Below are 19020 nucleotides of genomic sequence, written 5' to 3' on the forward strand. Positions count from 1 at the left end.
ATGTGAGGTTTGGGCACTGGGATGTGATTGCAGAATACTATGGTTTGCAGTACTGTATTTGCAGAGCCTTGGCCTGAGTCAGCAGGAGCGGCCACTAGAAACAAGTCTAAATAAATGGTAAGATGTATATCATGGGTTTTTCCGAATGAGTGTCTCCAGTGGAATTTAAAAACTTCATTTGGTATCTGATGCACCACAGATGTAAACAATTCAGCCTTAAGTGAACTATTTGGAAACTATCCGGAGATTCAATCTTCTCTGATGCTGATCCATAAAGACTCAAAGGCCATGGGTTTCATCCTGGCCACTTGCCTGGTTAGCTAGTCTGAGCCAAAGCAGTGGTTTGAACATTATTATTCAATGTACCCTTGGGCAAGGGAGGAAATCAAGTCAGTTACAGTTCCCACGCCTGGTAGTACTTCAGTGGCTTCTATGTTGGAAATTGCAAGCATGAAAACCATCCAGCTAGTCCTGCCATTTAGATTGTGTCTTGCAACAGAAAGGGACTATTTCCATCTCCACCTAAGTAAGTGGGGGTCCAAAAGCCCCTGGAAGCAGATCCCTGCAAACTCCCACAGGAGCACTGAGCCAGCAGATGACCAAAGGTGAAAAATCAACTGGAATAGAGAGAGGGATCTTTTTGTGGATTTCTGACTCTACCTTTTATTCAACATCCAGCAATCCCATTAAGTTATAGCCACCATTCGAGGACGTAGTCTCAGTGCTTGTAATCACCGGGGCAAAACCCTTCACAAAGGGAACAATTCAGTAACTCACAGTGAAACAGTTTTCACAAATGGTTGGCGTTTGACCTTGTTTTGGCACAAAAACTATTTAATGAAAGACCACAGTATGACAGTGGTTGATGTGACTCCTGTCCCTGTTACAGTGTTGAATGATTACTTGCACAGTTTGCTTGTCCAGCACTAAGCATAGATTCTGGATTAATGGGTCCCGTTTGTTGAAACAATTCTCAAGCCTTTGAATTGTGAATATTAAAAGTTCATTCCTCAGATAATTTAGTTCTCCCTGAGCTCATTAATATTGAAACATTTGAGAAATAGGGGCCCAACCTCCAAGAGATGGCTGTCAGAGTTTAAAGTAATGCTTATGTGGATTTTTTTCCATGGTGATTGCAATTGATCTGTCAATCCTTTTGAGGCTGTACTGGAATCCTAATCACTATCAGGTGGGCTTTTGTTTTTTTTATTGGAAGCTATTCTTTGATAAACAACAGGGGCCTTCAAGCACCAGACCTGTGAATTTGACTTGTTGCAGTTAATTTGGCCCAAGAGGCGGTGAAACTGAGTGAGATTGAGGCCTGAATTAATGCAGTAAAATCTAGCCCACTCTCTATAGAAACTGAGTGCCGTTGACATTTTCAGCTCAGGAAAGGCACAATATGAATCTTAAATGTTAGATACACTTGAAGGTTGTCTAATCAATGTACAGAGGTTATATCTTAATCTCTTCTTAATTAATTAGGGTACGTACAGTTCTGTGAAAGTCCGGAGTCCTGATTAGACTATCACTTGATCTAGGCCAGCTCTTTAAAGCCCTAGATTACAGTTCAGGCCTGCAGGCCTCAACCTCTGGGACAACAGAGATACTGAAAGCAGTCTGAGTGTGCTGGATTGGAGAAAGGAAAAATCAGTCAGGGTTAAGCTTCTGCTCTCCATTGATTTCATTCTAAAATATCCACTTGGATGGTGAGTAAAGACAGGATTGGGATTGGTGGTGAACCTCCTATGACTGAAAAGCCACACATGTGACTGAATTCCACAAGCCTGTGAAATCACTATCCAACCCACACCTATTTTGTGCTCCATCGAAGTCTACATGCACATCTGGGAGGAGCAAAGCAGCAGAGAGCAAGAACTTGACCAATCTGCTTTTCTCCTTAGCCCAAAGGCTCTGAGGCCAATACTGCTTCAACTGCTGCTTTGTCTGATACTAACAGACGAGGAATGTGAAATGATAGAACCGGCAACCATCAAGCCCATTCATGACATCACACAAACCTCACTGAGTGAAGGGATAGGATGGGGGCCTTCGGATCTGGGCTGCACATCTTTTCCAGATCAGGGAGTTGGCACAAACACAGGGAAAATACCAAAAGGTCATAGTGTAAGAATAACCATGGTTAAGATCACCTTAATGAGGCAGAAAAATTTGCCAGCAAGGTCACTGTCCCCACATAAGGAGCCACTCCTTTTGTGCGAAGGTCGCTGTGGAAGCTGCTGTCTTAAATTGTACTTTGTTATTTCGAAAATTGGGGAAAAGGAAGATCCATTTATCCATCTTGAGTCACTCTCTGTAATTAATCAAGAGATTTTCCAGCTAGTTTGTTTATGACTGAAATTAAGGTGAAAGTCCTTGTACTTGTTTCCTCAGACCTTAGATAGTGATGGCCAGCCCCACTTTGCAATGTCTCTCCCATTCTCCTCGGCCCTTCTGCTTGGCAGCAGACACTTAAATCAGCATTATTCTTTATACCTGTCAGTGATCAGTTGTTGAACTGTCCCAGCATGGCTTAGTTTCCCTTTCTTTACCCTTTTTAATCAGCTTTCTCCTTTTATTGCCTCGTTCCTGTAAAGCACCTTTTGTGTTGCTGCAGTAAATTCCATCCACCAGTTAGCTGTAGTTATGGCCTTTCCCCTTTAGTCCAGACTTTGGGAGAGAGAAAACAAAAGTTGGAGCACACAGGTACTTCAGTCCTCTGTTAACCCGCTGGAGATGTCTGATCAGAAAACGAGAAGTTCTTCTGCTTATGCATGTGCCTTCTTCAATAAGCCTAACAGCATGGAATTCTTTCAGTACTTGGATGTTAAGCTCCATGTACATGATTATCTCACATTATAATTGTTTGTCATATACCAGCAGCTCAGCAGATTTGGACAGTCAAAGGCAGAGGTACAAATTCTAGGGGACAGGTCCAGAGACCCAACTGATTATTGTTTGCATCATCTACTAAATGTAGACTGGTAGAATGAGATTATCGACCCCCAGTGACAGACACATCAGGTCTCAGTGATATCCTGGTATGTTAGAGCACCATTTAATGAGGTTCCTGCTATCAGGTCAACACCATTCATTCTGTAAATCTGCAATTACATTGATTGACGGCTGCTGACTATGTTGTATTACCATGGCAATATAAAGTCGGTGACAGGAAAATCTTCAACTTGATCTGAATGCCCTTTAGATCACAGGGCCATTCACATCAAAGAGACTTTGTTGTTGGAAGATGCTGCTGAACTGAGATGCTTCCTACTCTAAATCAAGACAGGAGCTTCAAAGCCCGTTAGTTGAAGGGATGAATCCATCCATAGAATCAGTGCTTGGACCAGTTTTATGCTTCACCATTATCAGTGGCAAGAGACCTCCCTATTCTCCCACAAGAGACCGATACCCATCCTTGATGTGAAACACCCCTGCCCCTTTTTAGATAGTGGAAGACCTGTACACCTTCCTTTGACAGTGGCAGACCCATACACCCTCCCAGTATCTCAACTTCTCACGCTGTGATTTTAGCAGCATCACCTTCCATTGTAAAGCAAATACAAAATATTCAGTACCTCTGTTATTCCCTCTACCTCTAGCCCCTCCATCCCTCCACATAATACACATAGAACGTAGAACAGCACAGCGCAGAAACAGGCCCTTCGGCCCATGATTTCTGCACCAAACACGATGCCAAATTAAACTAAATCTCTTCTGCCTGCTCATGTTCCTTATTCCTCCATTCCCTGTATATTCATGTGTCTCTTAAATGTCACAATCGTATCTGCAGCCTCTTAAAAGCCACTATCGTATATGCACAGTTTACTCTGCTTACAGGAGAATGCAACCAAATCTATTGTTTAATTACTGTTACACACCTTTTGAGTTGCGTCTTTGTCCAAACTGGTATTTTTACCTAAACCTTATGGGACAAAGATCAATGTTCCCTAAATGTTGTTTCACAGACCCTTGCTCTGCTTAATCTATCAGAACTAGATCTAGTAATGTCTCCTTCCTCATTGCATTGGAAAGAAAGTTCTGAACACATCCCAAAAGTATTTCCTCCTCTTTGTCCTTTATCCTATTACTGCCCCAGCGTATCTTGGGACTGTTGAAGTTCCCCAGTATCATAACTCTTTAGTTCTTGCACTTCTCAATGATGCAATTTACTCCTCTATATCCTACCAGTACTTGGTGGTCAATAGAATACACTATATAGTGTAATGGTACCTCGAATATTTCTTAGCTCTGAGCAATTAAATTCTGTAAGTTTCTCAAAACAGCCTCTGTTGCACTGTTATGTCCCCCTTGATGTTGCTCCACTTTCTCCTTTCTTTCATTCCCCTTTCCTGAGCACTTTGTATCCAGGAATATTTAGTATCCAGTACTGTTCTTCATTGAGCCAGGTCTCTGTTATCACCACATCATACAAATCCCATGTGCCTGTTTGCATCTGCTGCCCAGATCTTATTTACTTCTTGTGCATTAATGCAGGGGAATTGTAAAGCTACCCAGGGTCTTGGACTTTCTTGGTCTAATTCCATCTAGTACTACTTTTTCTTGGTCTAATTTTGTCTGTCTCTTCCAATCCTATCTGTAACTTGCTTCTTTTTAATGCGACATCCTGGCACCCTATTTTCTGCCAAGAACCTTCTCCCAGAATAATAATGAAGCATAACTTTAGAAATGGTGGTATTTGGTACCAAAAAAAACCCACTGAAGTTTACCTCGCAACTCTTCAGAAAATGTCGGAGATTGAATAACAAGGATTTGACTGCAAGGGTTTCATTCGGGTTTCAGTTTTTTCCATATTTGATTTGGGGATCTGGGTGTTGCTAACAAGGCCAGCATTTATTGCCCAACGCCAATCATTCCTTCAGAAAATTGAGGTGAACCAGCATATTTAATGGTTGCAGTTCTTCTGGTGAAGGTACTCCCTGTGCTGTTGGGTAGGGCGTTCAGGATTTAGACCCAGCAACAATAAGGGACCAACAAGTATCTTTCCAAATCAGGATAGTGTGCGACTTGGAGGGGAATCTGCCGGTGGTGGTGTTCCCATGCACCTGTTGCCCTTGATCTTCTTGGTGAGAGAGGACTTTAGAGTGGCCTGGTCAGGTAATCTCTGGATGGTGGTGGAGGGGCTGAATGTTTAGGTGGTGGGGGGGTGGGGGGCAGTCAATTTGTCCTGGATGGTGTCAAGCTTCTTGTGAATTGCTGGCACTGCACTCATGAGGCATGTGGAGAATATTCAATTTTACAAGACACTGGTTAGGCCACACTTGGGGTATTGTGTGCAGTCCTGGTCGCCACACCATAGAAAGGATATGGTCGTACTGGAGTGAATGCAGAGGAGACTTACTAGAATGTTGCCTGGATTGGAGGACTTGAGTTATAGGGAGAGAATGGATAACCTGGACTTGTTTTCTCTGGAAGGAAGGAGGCTAAGGGATGACCTGAGACAAGTATATAAGACAATGAGAGGCATAGATTGACTGGATAGTCATAATCTTTTACCATTGGTATGGGTATCAAAAACAATGTTGGTCAAAAACAATTCTGGTTGCCTCATTGTAGGAAGGATGTGGAAGCTTCAGAGACGGTGCAGAGGAGATTTACCAGGATGCTGCCTGGATTGGAGACCATGTCTTATGAGGGTAGGTTGAGTGAGCTAGGGCTTTTCTCTTTGGAGAGAAGGAGGATGAGAGGTGACTCGATAGAGGTGTACAAGATGATAAGAGGCATAGATCGAGTGGACAGTCAGAGACTTTTCCCAGGGCAATAATGGCTAACACGAGGGGACATAATTTTAAGGTGATTGGAGAAAGATATAAGGGGGATGTTAGGGGTAAGTTCTTTACACAGAGAGTGGTGGGTGCGTGGAATGCACTGCTGGCAGAGGTTGTGGAGGCAGATACATTAGGGACATTTAAGAGATTCTTAGACACATGAATGATAGAGAAATGGGGGGCTATGTGGGAGGGAAGGGTTAGATAGATCTTAGAGCAGGATAAAATGTCGGCACAACATTGTGGGCTGAAGGGCCTGTACTATGCTGTAATGTTCTATGTTCTATAAGAGGACATAGATTTATGGTGAGGGGTGGGAGTTTTAAAAGGCCTTGTTTGCACGGAGAATGGTTGATTCTGGAACACAGTGCCAGAAGAGGTGGTGGAATCAGATACAATCACTACACTTAAGAGGCATTTAGACTGGCACTTAAATAATCAAGGCATGGAGAATACTTTCCTAATGTGGGCAAATGGGATCAGTGTAGATGGGTAAAAAGGTCAGCAGCAATGTGTTTTAGGCTGAAGAGCCTGTTTCTGTGCTGTACAAATCAATGACTCTATTCCATCACAGTGCAGAATTGAACTTGTTGTAAAGGCCAGGAGATGAATCGCTCTGCAGAGCACCTGGTGTCTGACCTGCTTTTGTAGCCATGGTATTTATCTGACTGGACTAATTAAGTTTCTGGTCGATAGTAAGCCACAGGGTATTGATGGTGGGGTCTCTGCGAAGGTAACACTGCTAAATGCCAAAGGTTGGTTGTTAGACTGTCTCTTGTTGGAGATGGTTATTACTTGCCACCTTAATGGTATATATGTTATTCACTGCTTATCAGCTCATCCCTAATTACTGTCTAGGTCTTGCCACATGCAGGCATGGGCTGCTTCATTTGCTGAGGAGTTGTAAATGGAATTGAACATCAAGCAACCATCAGCAAACTTCCCCTCTTCTGGAAGAGAAGATCATTAATGAAATAGCTGAAGTTCGTTGGGTCTAGAACAGTACCCTGAGGAACTTATGCAATGATGTGCTGGAATCATTGACCTCTGACAACCATAACCATCTTCCTTTGTGTGGAGTATGACTTGAACCACTGGAGTGTTTTCCCCTCAATGCCCATTGACATGCTTGGACCAAAACTGCAATGAGGTCTCGACCCAAGTAATCTTGGCAAAACCTAAATTAGGCATCGGTGAAAAGGCTATTTGTGAGGAACAGTGGTTGGTACCACTGTCAATAACACCTTCTATCACTTTGCTGCTGATTGAGAGTAGATGCCAGTGTTGTAACGGGACTGGAACAACTTGGCTAGAGGCATATCTAGTCCACAAGTGCAGGTATTCAGAATTACAGCTAGGATGTTGTGTGGTGCTATAGCCTTTGCTGTATCCATTACTTTATGCCATTTCTTGATATCACGTGGAGTGAATTTAATCAGATGAAACTGGATTCTGTGATGGGGGAAACCTCAGGAGGAAGCTGAGATAGATCATGTATTTGGCACATCTCACTGAATATCATTGTGAATGTTTCTGCAATATATTTTGCACTCACGTGCTGGCCTGACCATCATTTCGGATGAGGATGTTTGTGGAGCTCTCTCCTCCCATTAGTTCTTTCAATGTACACCACTATTTATCACAGATGTGGCAGGACTGCAGAGCTTCAATTGGATCCATTGGTTGAGATCACCTCGCTCTGTCGCTTGCTGCTGGTTTGGTTGTGTAATGGATGAATGCCTTGTTCATAGTGCGCACATCTGAATTGTGCAAAGTATCCATTTATACCCAGTTGTAAATTTGAAGCTTCATGGGACAGAAATGTTAATTCAGCCAGGAACTGTAACAATTATATGCAGTTTGACTTCCATTTCTTTAAATGGAAACAAAATAACGCAAAAATACACTGAACTCTCCAGTCATACTTGAACGTTGTCCCTGTCGTAATCTGCCAAACTTGGGTTATGTTTGGAGAGAGCAGATTCAACTGAACAAAATAAGTCACAACACATCTGTCACTCATAAAAAACACATTGATATAACACTGGAGGACACAGATTTATCACTTAGAACAGTAATGGTGGGTATCAGTTAAACAGTATGACACTGGGGCTGAGTATTATCAGTACAGGTTTGTCACTGTGGCACTCAGGTAATTTACTGATGAGCGCTTGTCTGTCACTTTATGATACTTGGATACTGCATCGGTGGGTGCACTGCTAAAGAAGCAGTGTGAAAGACTTTGTATCTATAAAGCTAAATGAATTGGCTGAAGCCTGACCTTTCTTCTCTCTTGGGTCTTGTTAACCAGTAAAGTGAATGAGGTATTTTTATATTTGAGGCAATGCTGTTTACGAAAGATTTTGGACTTCCTCGGGGGAGAAAAATCTTTAATATTGGCAACTTGACCTCAGAACACAGACGTTTCCTGGCCAGCAAGCTGACGTCTGGCCTCTGGTTAACCTAAGATCACAGAGATTGAAGTCCACTCTTTTACCTCCAGGGGCTCATGCATCCCTGGCCTGGCCTCATAAGAAGTAGGCAGCTTGAAGGAAAGTTCTCTGTTAGTGTAGCTCACAGAGAGAAGGGTGTAGGGGTGGAAGTGGGTGGTTTAGACACTCTGGACCACTTTTTTAATGTAAGAGTTGCTACATTCCATTAAAGGTAGATTAAAGGATGGAATGACTAATTCTTTCTTGTGTGAATGCTCCCCACAACTGCTGGTGATAGAATTTGTCTCCTCTTCCCTGCCATGATTTACCAGAATCCTGCTGGGACTCCCTTGTCATTTCTGAAGCTGTCATCCGATGTGGAGCAGAGATCGTGGGTGACCTTGTGACAGACCTCTCTGTTTATGCTGCGATGCTCAATGAATTGTAAATGGGAAGCTATCGCCTTGGCGGCCCAAACATCTCGGGCTGCCTGTCAACCTGTCAGCTTGCTTTTGCTTCCCTGCAATTATGAATGTCGCAGGTCAGGTGGGGAGCAACTTTTCATGCTCTGTAGAATCAAATGCACAGGAATCGAGCGGCTAAGTTCCTCCACGCTTTTTGCATGCAAGAGATGTGTGGAGATATTCGCAGTCTGTGTTCTACCTCACTTCCCCTCTTCCCTTCCCACCTTTCCCTCCCATATATCCTCCAGCCAGCCTCTGCTACAGAGTCACATGTTTTGAATCATCTGGTGCACAGGAAACCATATGCTGCAAATGTGAGATTAGTTTTAATGAGCCAGAGGAGTCCAGGACCCTGTGCAGCGCAGACTAACTGAACTCTGAAGATATGTTAGGCATTAGGACTGTCTGTATCCGGAGGCCATTGATTTGAGCAGCAAAAAGGGAAAAATTGCAGACAGTTTCAATTTAACTGCACAGAGGGCTGGATCTTAACATGGTGTGACAGTGTAAGCAGGTGACAACAAGTCAGGAGCTGGATGCTTTCTGACAACAGAAGTGGATGAGGGATTAAGCAGAAATATCTAGGCCAATTCTCTTTATTGACTACAAAAGCGTGTGATGTGAAGCTTCAAAACCATATATTAAATTAAAATCCCCGTCCTCATGTCATTTTTGTTTCTTTCAAGCTGCTAATATTAACTGATCTAACTGTTCTAATGTGGGATAAGATGACAGCACTCAAAGCAGCTTTCCCCCAGTCCTTTGTCCGTGTATCAGTTCCATAGTACGCTCTCAGAGAGCTGCCTGCTCATTGCACCTTTCAAGGAAAAAGTTAATCAAATACATGAAATGGAAAAAAGAAAGATACAGGGCTGTGAGAAGAGAGCAGGGAAATCGAATTAGGGCAAGCAATTCGTTCACGCAATTTAAAAAAAAGTTCTGTGCAGATGAAAATCAGGTTAATCTGGAGCAGAGCAATTCTTTGTCAATTTCTGTGTGCCTAAGTGCCTGTCAGGAAATTTGCTTCCTCAATTTTCAGTGGTATTTTCACTCCCCCAGCTTATTTTTTCTGGTGTTATAGTCTTTCAAATGATGTCAAAAGAGAACATTCAGCTGCAATGAGACTTTCAACTTGACTAAAAAAAGACAATATTTCTTATTAACTCCAAGAACAGCCAGCTTCTGCTTATCCTGTTTCCTCAAAAACTTAAAGGGCCAGCTTCCAATCAGAATTCCTTGTCTTTGCTGAGCTCTCTGACTTCCCCTGACCGCAAATTTAACTCCATTTGTGCTCTTACGTCTGTGCCTGTGGAGGTCATGGTCACAATCGCTCTCAGCTTACTTGTGTCAGGGTCATCCAGACTGCCGCAGATCTCTGCCACATCTCCCAGTTTGCTGCTCACTGCTGCTTCAGCCTACACCCACAGGTAAGCAGGCTTCATCAGTGCAGGCATTCATTGTACTGCACTCTTGTTCGTTGCAACTTCTGCCAGGAATGCCTGGCTGTGATGCTGGATGCTGTCCATAGCCCCTTTACACAAAGGACATGTCTTTTTCAGGCACCGTTTATCACCACCCTATCTGACCCACAGGGGGCACTCTCTCGCCCCCTTCCCTCATTGTACTTACCATTCATTCATTGACAACACTGTGCCGTAGATAGAATTATGATCTGCCTGGAAATATCGCACCTGCTGTGTTACATTGTAACAACTGCAAGAATTTGCAACACTTCAGCAGGGGATGCCAAGCCGAAATCAACAACGTCAGTCTCAGTGTAGCATCACACAGGGAACTCTGACAATACTGATCTGTGAACCTCATCTGACGTTCTTGCTCTTAGGTGAATTTCACTTGCAGCATGAGGGTGGCCCACTGTGCCGTTTCAAATGGTGTCCTAACAGTTTCTAGGGCTTCATTTGAATTGCTCTGACAGGCAGCACAGACAGGTTGCAGAATGGTACCCTGTGCTGTAAACCTCTGGTTCTATAGCTGCTGAAGTTCAAGAGTGTCGTGTGTTCTGTGTGTGCGTTACACAAGCAACCTAACCTGCCCAGCAGGAATGTGACAGCTTTTGGGTCATGCACCTGATTTAGAATTTGCCCAATTTTTCAAATCCATTGATGTCAAGTAGGTTAGAAGAAAATTGGGTTGGTATCCTCAGATCGTACTTACGCTCACACTTAACCAAATTTATTATCTTACCCCTTCTGCTTTTCCTGCTTTCCATGTAGTTTCCCGCACTACAGACTGATTAACCAGTTTTCTTATCGGCTGCTAATAGCTACTTGTAATTGTTTTGCACTTTTAACATTGTGAAGCACCCATAGCTTCAAGTTCCTGGATGTCAACATCTCAGAGGATCTGTCCTGGGCTCAACACATTGATGCAATCACGAGGAAGGCACGTCAACGGCTCTACTTCATTTGGAGTTTGAGGAGATTTGGTACGTCACCAAAGACTCTTGCAAATTTCTACAGATGTACGGTGGAGAGCATCCTGACTGGTTGTATCACAGCCTGGTATCGAGGCCCCAATGTACAGGATCGAAAGAGGCTGCAGAGGGTTGTAAGCTCAGCCAGCTCCATCACGGGCACGACCCTACACCCCCCCATCAAGGACATCTTCAAGAGGCGGCGCCTCAAGAAGGCGGCATCCATCACCAAGGACCCTCACCATCCAGGACATGCCCTCTTCTCCTTACTATCATCAGGGTGTGGAGGTACAGGAGCCTGAAGACCCACACTCAATGATTCAGAAACAGCTTCTTCAGAGTTCTGTACAGTCCATGTACAGTACATAAACACTACCTCATTATTCCTTTTTTTGCACTATTTATTTATTTTGTAATTTATAGTAATTTTATGTCTTTGCGCTGTACTGCTGCTGAAAAACAACAAATTTTGTGTCATAAGACAGTGATAATAAATCTAATTTGATTCTGCTGCTTCATAGGACCATCTTCAAACAATAAAAGATATTTGGGCCAATGAACAAAGGTTTGGTCAAAGTAGTAGGTTTTAAGCAATGTTTTAAAGGGGGAAAGAGAGTCAGAGAGATTTTGGGCAGTGTAGGAGCTTTAAAACTGAAAACACAGCCATCAATGGTGTCCTCTGTCAGGAGAAGGAAATGCAGCATTGCTGACAGGCCTGAGCAGTCATGGTTCATCTGTTGGTCGAAGCTAATTCTCCGCCTTTTTCTCCCCCAACAGCCATGAAGACTGACCGTAAACGATTAAAAGCTGAAAAGGCCGACCTGGTAAACCAAATGCAACAACTATATGCGACACTAGAGAGCCGGGAGGAGCAGCTGCGAGATTTTATAAGGAATTATGAGCAACACAGAAAGGTAAAAAAAAGTGCTGGAATTTCACAGTGGATCTGAGGAAAGGGGGGTTAATTAGGATGAGATGTTCAGAGATGCTCATCACTGGGAGTGGATGGAACTGCTTACACATCGGGTTAGTACTCTGGCCTTTCACAACATTCGCCTTATTCCAAATGGCCAGCCTAAAAATCATCTCTCTCCACTGATCACCGAACAAACCCAGTTTTAAAGCAGCTTCTGACCCATTTCCAGTGAGCATGCAGCCACAACTCAAAAGGCTTCCAAAGGAAAGCAGTGTTTGGGACAATTAAACGGAGGCAGCTGTGGAAATTACATCACGCCAGTTCAGAAGATATTCTTCTGCAGTTAGAACTGAGGCTTTACTCGAGGAATAAAAGGAAATTTTACTTAGTATCTCACTCATGCTGCACCAGACCAAGGAATGTTTGAGGAGACAATGTGAAGGCAACTTTACTTTGCACCTAAACCATATTGTTCTTCATCTGGGATTTCTCAATGGCGCAATAAAGAATCTGGATCTAGTCCATTATATTACATCTCCAAGGATATTTGATATTATGTGGATGCCTGAATTGTAAAGTTTCCTTTTCTGGTGATAACATTCCTTGCCCTATTGAATGTTAAAATTGTTCTGTATCAGTCGGAAAATAGTCTATAACAATTATCTTGCAAATTGGTGAACCAAGTCCTTAAAAACCGAAAAAGATGATCGGAATCATTGAAATGTCAGTTAGTGACATCAATGATCATTTTATAATAAAACAAACACCATCCTTAAAGCATCATATTTCTGTTCGGACATCTCATTGCTCCACTCTCAGATCCGCCCTCATTCTCCTACAACTGCTCCTCTGCCCCACCCTCATTCTTCCACTCTTGCCCCTCCCCAACTCCCTCCAATTTTGGCCTCTGAACTCACTCCTACTCTCACCCCCTCAACTCCCTCCCGCTCTCATCCCTCTGCTCCCTCCCACTGTCGTCCCTCCAACTCCCTCCCACTGTCGCCTCCCCCAACCTCCCTCCCACTCTTGCCTCCCCAATTTCCACCCACTTTTGCCTCCCCTCCCTCCCACTCTTGCCCCCCCGCCCCCACCTCCGTTTTCCGCTGTTCCCTCCTTTACTCTTCCCCCAGTTTTCTTCTACCTCCATCCTCTGCACTTCCTCCTTTTGAGGCCAAATATTCACAGGGCATTGGTGTCCCAGGGCTTCACTTCTCAGGATGTGGATGGACTTCCTGGGTTGTAATGGTCACCTCTATTCGTTTCAGGGTCCAGATATCCCACTCTGGTTCCCAAGTGCTGAGGTAACTTGCCAACTTCATTCCCACCCTTACAGGAGAGCGAAGATGCAGTGAAGGTTTTAGGAAAAGAGAAAGACTCACTGGAGCGAGAGAAATGGGATCTACGTAGACAAGCCAAGGAGGCAACTGATCATGTGACTGCACTTCGAACACAGCTGGACCTGAAGGAGAACAGGATTAAAGAACTGGAGGCAGAGTTGGCCATGGTAAGTGATGGGATCTGCCACACCCTGTTCTATTTCAGGTGCTGAATTTCTCACTTGAACTCATGGGAAATGATGTGGCCAGATGGACTAAGCAGTCGTTATTGAGCACCTTCCGTTTCCAAATGTTCTCAACGTGGCCTCACCAGCGGGTGGCACACCATTTGACTTGCAGACATCTGCTCTGGTTCATGTGTAATTTCTAAGTCATTGATGTGGAAATAGAACAGTCAATTATAGTACAGCTTCGGACAGTAAGTTAGGGAACAGTATGATAAGGGTTGGGGCTAGGTGTCATTGTTTTACCTTTTACATTTGTCTATCTCCTCCTGGTGGGTTGTTCTTTACCATTGATATGTATGATATTGTCACTGGTAAATGTAGTGACGGTGTACAAACTGAGTGACTTCACTGATTTCCCCTCCGTCCCAGATTTGACTGGTAAAATCTTCAGTAAGATTAGCTCGAAATACTGCCACTCTGCTGCCGTTAGCAGTTCTTCACACTTTGGGAAACGTATGTTGACGTACTTGATTTAACAACACTCTCACAGCAGTTCCTTTCATTTGAATTCTCATTTGATGGAAAATAAACATGTAAGTCTTCTACAGCTGCAGAATCCAGAAGGATTGCTCAATAAATGAGGTGCAGCGCTGGCCTATTTTACGATGTTGGTGCATGATCAGCTGAGAGCTGTTCTCGCTGTTCTTCACTGTCTGGTGGTGAGACCAGTGCTGAGAAAGGTGAAGAAAGTGAGCTGGACCAGGACCCAAGAACATATTTGCAATGAGCCAAGAGGGGGCCAGAGAGGGTTCAGAGAATGACCCTGAGCTTGAGTAGGAGTACAATCAGTGACAACGAGCAAGGGCGGCCACACACCTAAGTGACCATGAGCAGGAGAGGAAGCACTACTGAAACAGTCCATAAGTGAGGGCGGGAAACTACTACAGTGACGATGGAGTGAGGGTGGAAACAAGATCGGTTAGGGGAATGGTTACTGAGTGAATCTGAGCATCAATCTTGGGAGCTGGTTTGTGTTTTTGCTCACAATTTGGGACCTGCCCTTCACCCTCCTTAGCTGGTTGTTGGGTGGGTATGACATTAGGCAGTTACAGGCTCTGTTGTTCTGCTTTCTACATAAAACTAGCCTGACAGTACTCAGAGATTGTGAAAGTGGATAGATAGAATAGATGGTTCCAGACACAACCCACGTAAAGTTGCCCTCTGAAGTGAATTAGCAAGCCACTGAGTTGTACCATTCCTGCTATGTTTAGACAGAGAAGGGGAGAAAGTGGACAGACATCCACCACCAACCTCTGCTCCGATATCAGATACAGCAAAGTCACTACCAGCCTCGTCAACCTTGAAAATTCCTCTTCGCAGATATCTGTGGACTAGTGTCTAAATTGGGAGAACTGTCAAACAGACTAGATAATCAACAGCCTGGCATAGTGTACTCACAGAATGACACTTTGAAGATAATGTGCCAAACTCCCCTATCATAATCCCTGAGTGTGTCTGGTTCCATTTCACGAAAAACACCAGAAGTGATACCTCATTTGTATACAGGCAGGAGGGAGTTTCTCTTGGAGACCTTAATATTGACTCCAGACCCCATCAAGTCTCATGACATCAGGTCAAAAATGGACAAGGCCATCTCCTCCTCATTAGCACCTACTATCACGCAGCACATCCTCACCTACTCTCCACTGCCCAGTTTGGGTTTCACCAGGACTACTCAGCTTCAGACCTCATCAAAGTTTTAGTACAAATGTGGACCAAAGAGCCAAATTCTCATGGTCGGGTGAAGTGACTGCCCTTGACATCAAGGCAGGATTTGATGGGGTGTGACATCAAGGTGCTCTAGTAAAACTGAACTCAGTGGGCATCAACGAGAAAATATTTAAATAGTTCAGACATAGGTCACACAAAGGAAATGGCTTGTTGGCAGTCAAGCATCCCAACCCCAGGACATCACTGAAATTCATTCCATCCCTTTTACCAGTGCTATCATGGACACATATATCCATCACAGGTAGATTGGGATAGCGAAGGTGCAGCAGGAAGTGCTGCCACCTCACAACTCCAACAACCTGCATTCGATCCTGACCTCTGGTGCTGTCTGTGTGGAGTTTGTACCTTTGTACCGTGGATTTCCCTGGGTTCTTTGGTTTCCTCCAACATCACAAAAACATGCTGTTAGTAGGTTAATTGGTTCCTGTAAATTACATCAAGTGTAGGTGGATGTAGGAGAATCGGTTGAGTTGATAGACTTATTAAAGAGAATATATTATGGGGAAATTAGTGAGAGAATGTGACTGTTGCTCTGTCAACTGGCATAAGTCGATGGGCCAAATGGCCACCTCCTATGTCATGAGAAAATACAACCAATATGATTGAATTAGAAGTGGGGATGTTCACTGATGATTACACGACATTCAATTCTATTTGCAACTCCTTGGCCAATGAATCAGTCCGTGGCTCCACACAGGAAAGCCTGTCTATCATTTGAGCATGAGATGATAAGTGACAAGTAACATTTAGTGCCTCAAAAGTGCCAAGCAATGACTATCTCCAGTTGGAGTGGCTAACCACCTCCTCTTAACGATACCATTGTCGAGTCCCCCACTATCAATAATGCGTGGGTCACCACTGACCAGAAACTCAACTAGACCAGCCACATAACTATCATGGCTGTAAGAACAGGTTGGAGTAAAATGGCTGTAAGAACAGGTCATAGGCAGGGTATTTTGTGATGATCTACAAGGCACTGGTCAGCACCACTAATTCTCCAGAAGTTTGATACCATCCAAGGCAAAGTAGTTTTCTTGATTGGCACCCCAACAACCACCCTAAGCATGCATTCCCTTCACCATTGGCACAAAGTGACTGCAATGTATGCCACTTACAAAATACATTGCAATTACTCAGCCGGCTACTCTGTCAGCACCTTCCAAACCTACAGTCTCCACCACCCTGAAGGACAAGGGCAGCAGGCACAAGAGAATTCCATCACCTGCAGGTTTCCCTCTGAGTCACAAACCATTTTAGATTTGAAAATATATTGTTGGTCCTTCATTGTTGCCCAGTCTAAATCACGGAAATCCATTCCCACCAGCATTTTGGGTTTACCTTCGATAGAGGAACTGCAGTGAGTCAAGAAGGCTGCTCGCCACCACCTTCTTAACCTCAGTTAAGATTGAGCAATAAATGCTGGTCCCGATCCCAAAAGTGAATTGAAGAAGCCACAAGCGAAGGCTATTTGGCTTATTGTGGCTGTGCCATAGTCTTGGTAAACCTTCAACTTTTTATCCAATTCCCTTTTGAAAGTTATTATTTAAGAGAGTATCCACCCGTGAGTTTCACAGGAAAAACTGAGAAATGACAAAGAAAAATTAGTTAACTAGCAGACAGCAACTTTAACCATTTGGTGTTGAACAAACACTTTAAAAAATACAAATTTCTGAAGTGTAGCAAGTACAAATAAGGGATTGTGCTCGGCCTATCTATGTAGGGGAGTCCTGGGACGTGGAGTTAGGAAACATGAATATAATACTTTGTGAAAGATTATGCCCAAGGTTCTATAATATGCATGCGGTCTATTGGTGTGAGCTACACAGTGGGATTAATACACAATTCTGTTTCTTTGTGATGATCTGTTTCATTGTGGGGAGGCGTAGGGGTAAATGCTCTTTTGCATTGTGTGATAGCTGTTGCAAGAGATTTAAAGGACCAGGAGTAATCAAGCAATGTCCTTTCCAAAATCCTGATATGGAAATGCACATAAAGGCAAGTGGGGTGTTTCCTCCAGTTCATCAAGAAAGGTTTGAATGGGGAGTTAAATGAATAAACCACCCCTGCCCCGGTAGGAATTTCTCCCTTGGTCCAGGTACTATGACACAGTCACTCTACTAATCTATGACAGAATGTGGTGGCAAGGTGTCTGAAACAAAGATAAAGTTTCCTATGATGTCTGTAAGTGCTAACGTATATGTATTTTCTCCTTTTTAAAAGCAGGAACAAGAGGATCATTATTAACCTTTATTTTGCTCCTTTCTTTTCAGCCTTGTACTTTCGTATGTGCAAGGCAGGGAGAGACACTTGTTGAATCCCATCTATTAACTATCAGCACAGTTGATGATTGATTGGCCACTCAAGGTTTACAAATGGTATCATCAACAAGTTGTTCTAGCGAGGAGTCAGCATGGACTCGAAAGGCCGAATGGTCTCCTATGCTGAGACAATTTGATGATTCTATACTACAGCAAAGAGCCAGCACAGATACAGTGGGCTTAATTCGCCTCTTTCTCTGCCATATCATGTAATGGAAGGTGCATGTGTGGCATTCTGTCTTGGACATTATCAGCAATGTCCTGGGAGAAGGCTGGAAATCCCAGACAGGGGTCCCACTGAAGGAAAGCTGGCTCTGAAGCTCCTGCCCCTTTGTAAACAATGCATATGTTGAGTTCAAGCATGCCAGAGTAAATTACTGTGGATTTACTGTATTTATTAGCCACAGCTGTTAACGTTGTTGAGGGCTGAGAAACAACTAGACTTATTTGGAGTGATTTGTAGTATGCAGGCTGTGTGTCAAACTGCTCTCGTACTGGGCAAGAAAAACACATTTGCAAACAGAGAGGAACTACAGTTCATCGGAAATTCAGTGGATGCTGTGGGACAGAAGCCACAACATCACATCCTGTCATCACAATTCAAGAGACCAAGAGCACAAACATGTTGTGTCATTGGAGTGAATGTAGAACTCTGAGTTTCACTGAACAGCTCAGGTTGTTGATGTTTGACTGTGTTGGGTGAGATGAACCTTCACTTTGTTGAATTGGAGATTTCATTCACCAGTCTCTAGTTCACTCATCCTTCCTCAATGCAAGCAGAGTAGCTTAGGGAGCTGATATCACACCGCCCCCTGGGTAGATGAAGGACTCTAATCACAGGAGAACAAATAGGGCACAGTGTAGTTTACAGTCCCAGTGGGTTTAATATTATGTGGTTCAGTGTGGAGCAGTGGAAGATGTTCAGGATCGAACACTTCACACTCATAGTGAAAGCATTAATCTGTTTAAAATAAACAGGTTTACATTAAGAAAAATATCACACAGACACATTGAGCAATCATCCGTAAAAGCCAACATGTATTATTTCTAGCCTGTTCACTGGGCTGAGCTGACCTTTTATCTTATCACTTAGTTGTTGATTTCAGTGTGCTGCAAGATTGGTTTTGACATCAAATTAAAATGTATTCCTTCCATCGAACTGTGTCGTTGGTTCAGAATGATTCCATTGTGAAGCCAGAAATAGCCTAGAGAGGCGAGACCTTGGGTCAACTTTGCAGCTCCTTTCATTTCACTACAGGCAGTTTTGAGGGTCTGCCACTCCAATCAGCTACGTAGTGGTAGCATGCTGCTGGTGTTCTCTATTCAGTTTGTTCAGCCTGTTCCCAGTGCATGCTATTGATTATTTTCACTC

The 19020-nt window shown here is 43.6% G+C and overlaps 1 protein-coding gene across 9 annotated transcripts in view; it reads left to right on the top strand.

The window, feature by feature from the left end:
• LOC127583294 (kazrin-like) overlaps nt 1-19020 on the top strand; it is a 469156-nt gene that overhangs the window by 350306 nt on the left and 99830 nt on the right. For all 9 annotated transcript variants that reach the window (XM_052039121.1, XM_052039120.1, XM_052039122.1 and 6 more), the window contains 2 exons: nt 11897-12033; nt 13369-13539. In XM_052039121.1, the coding sequence (XP_051895081.1) occupies nt 11897-12033; nt 13369-13539 (308 nt within the window). The remainder of the gene's footprint in view (nt 1-11896; nt 12034-13368; nt 13540-19020) is intronic.

This window comes from Pristis pectinata, chromosome 26, assembly GCF_009764475.1.
Source record: "Pristis pectinata isolate sPriPec2 chromosome 26, sPriPec2.1.pri, whole genome shotgun sequence".
NCBI lineage: Eukaryota > Metazoa > Chordata > Chondrichthyes > Rhinopristiformes > Pristidae > Pristis > Pristis pectinata.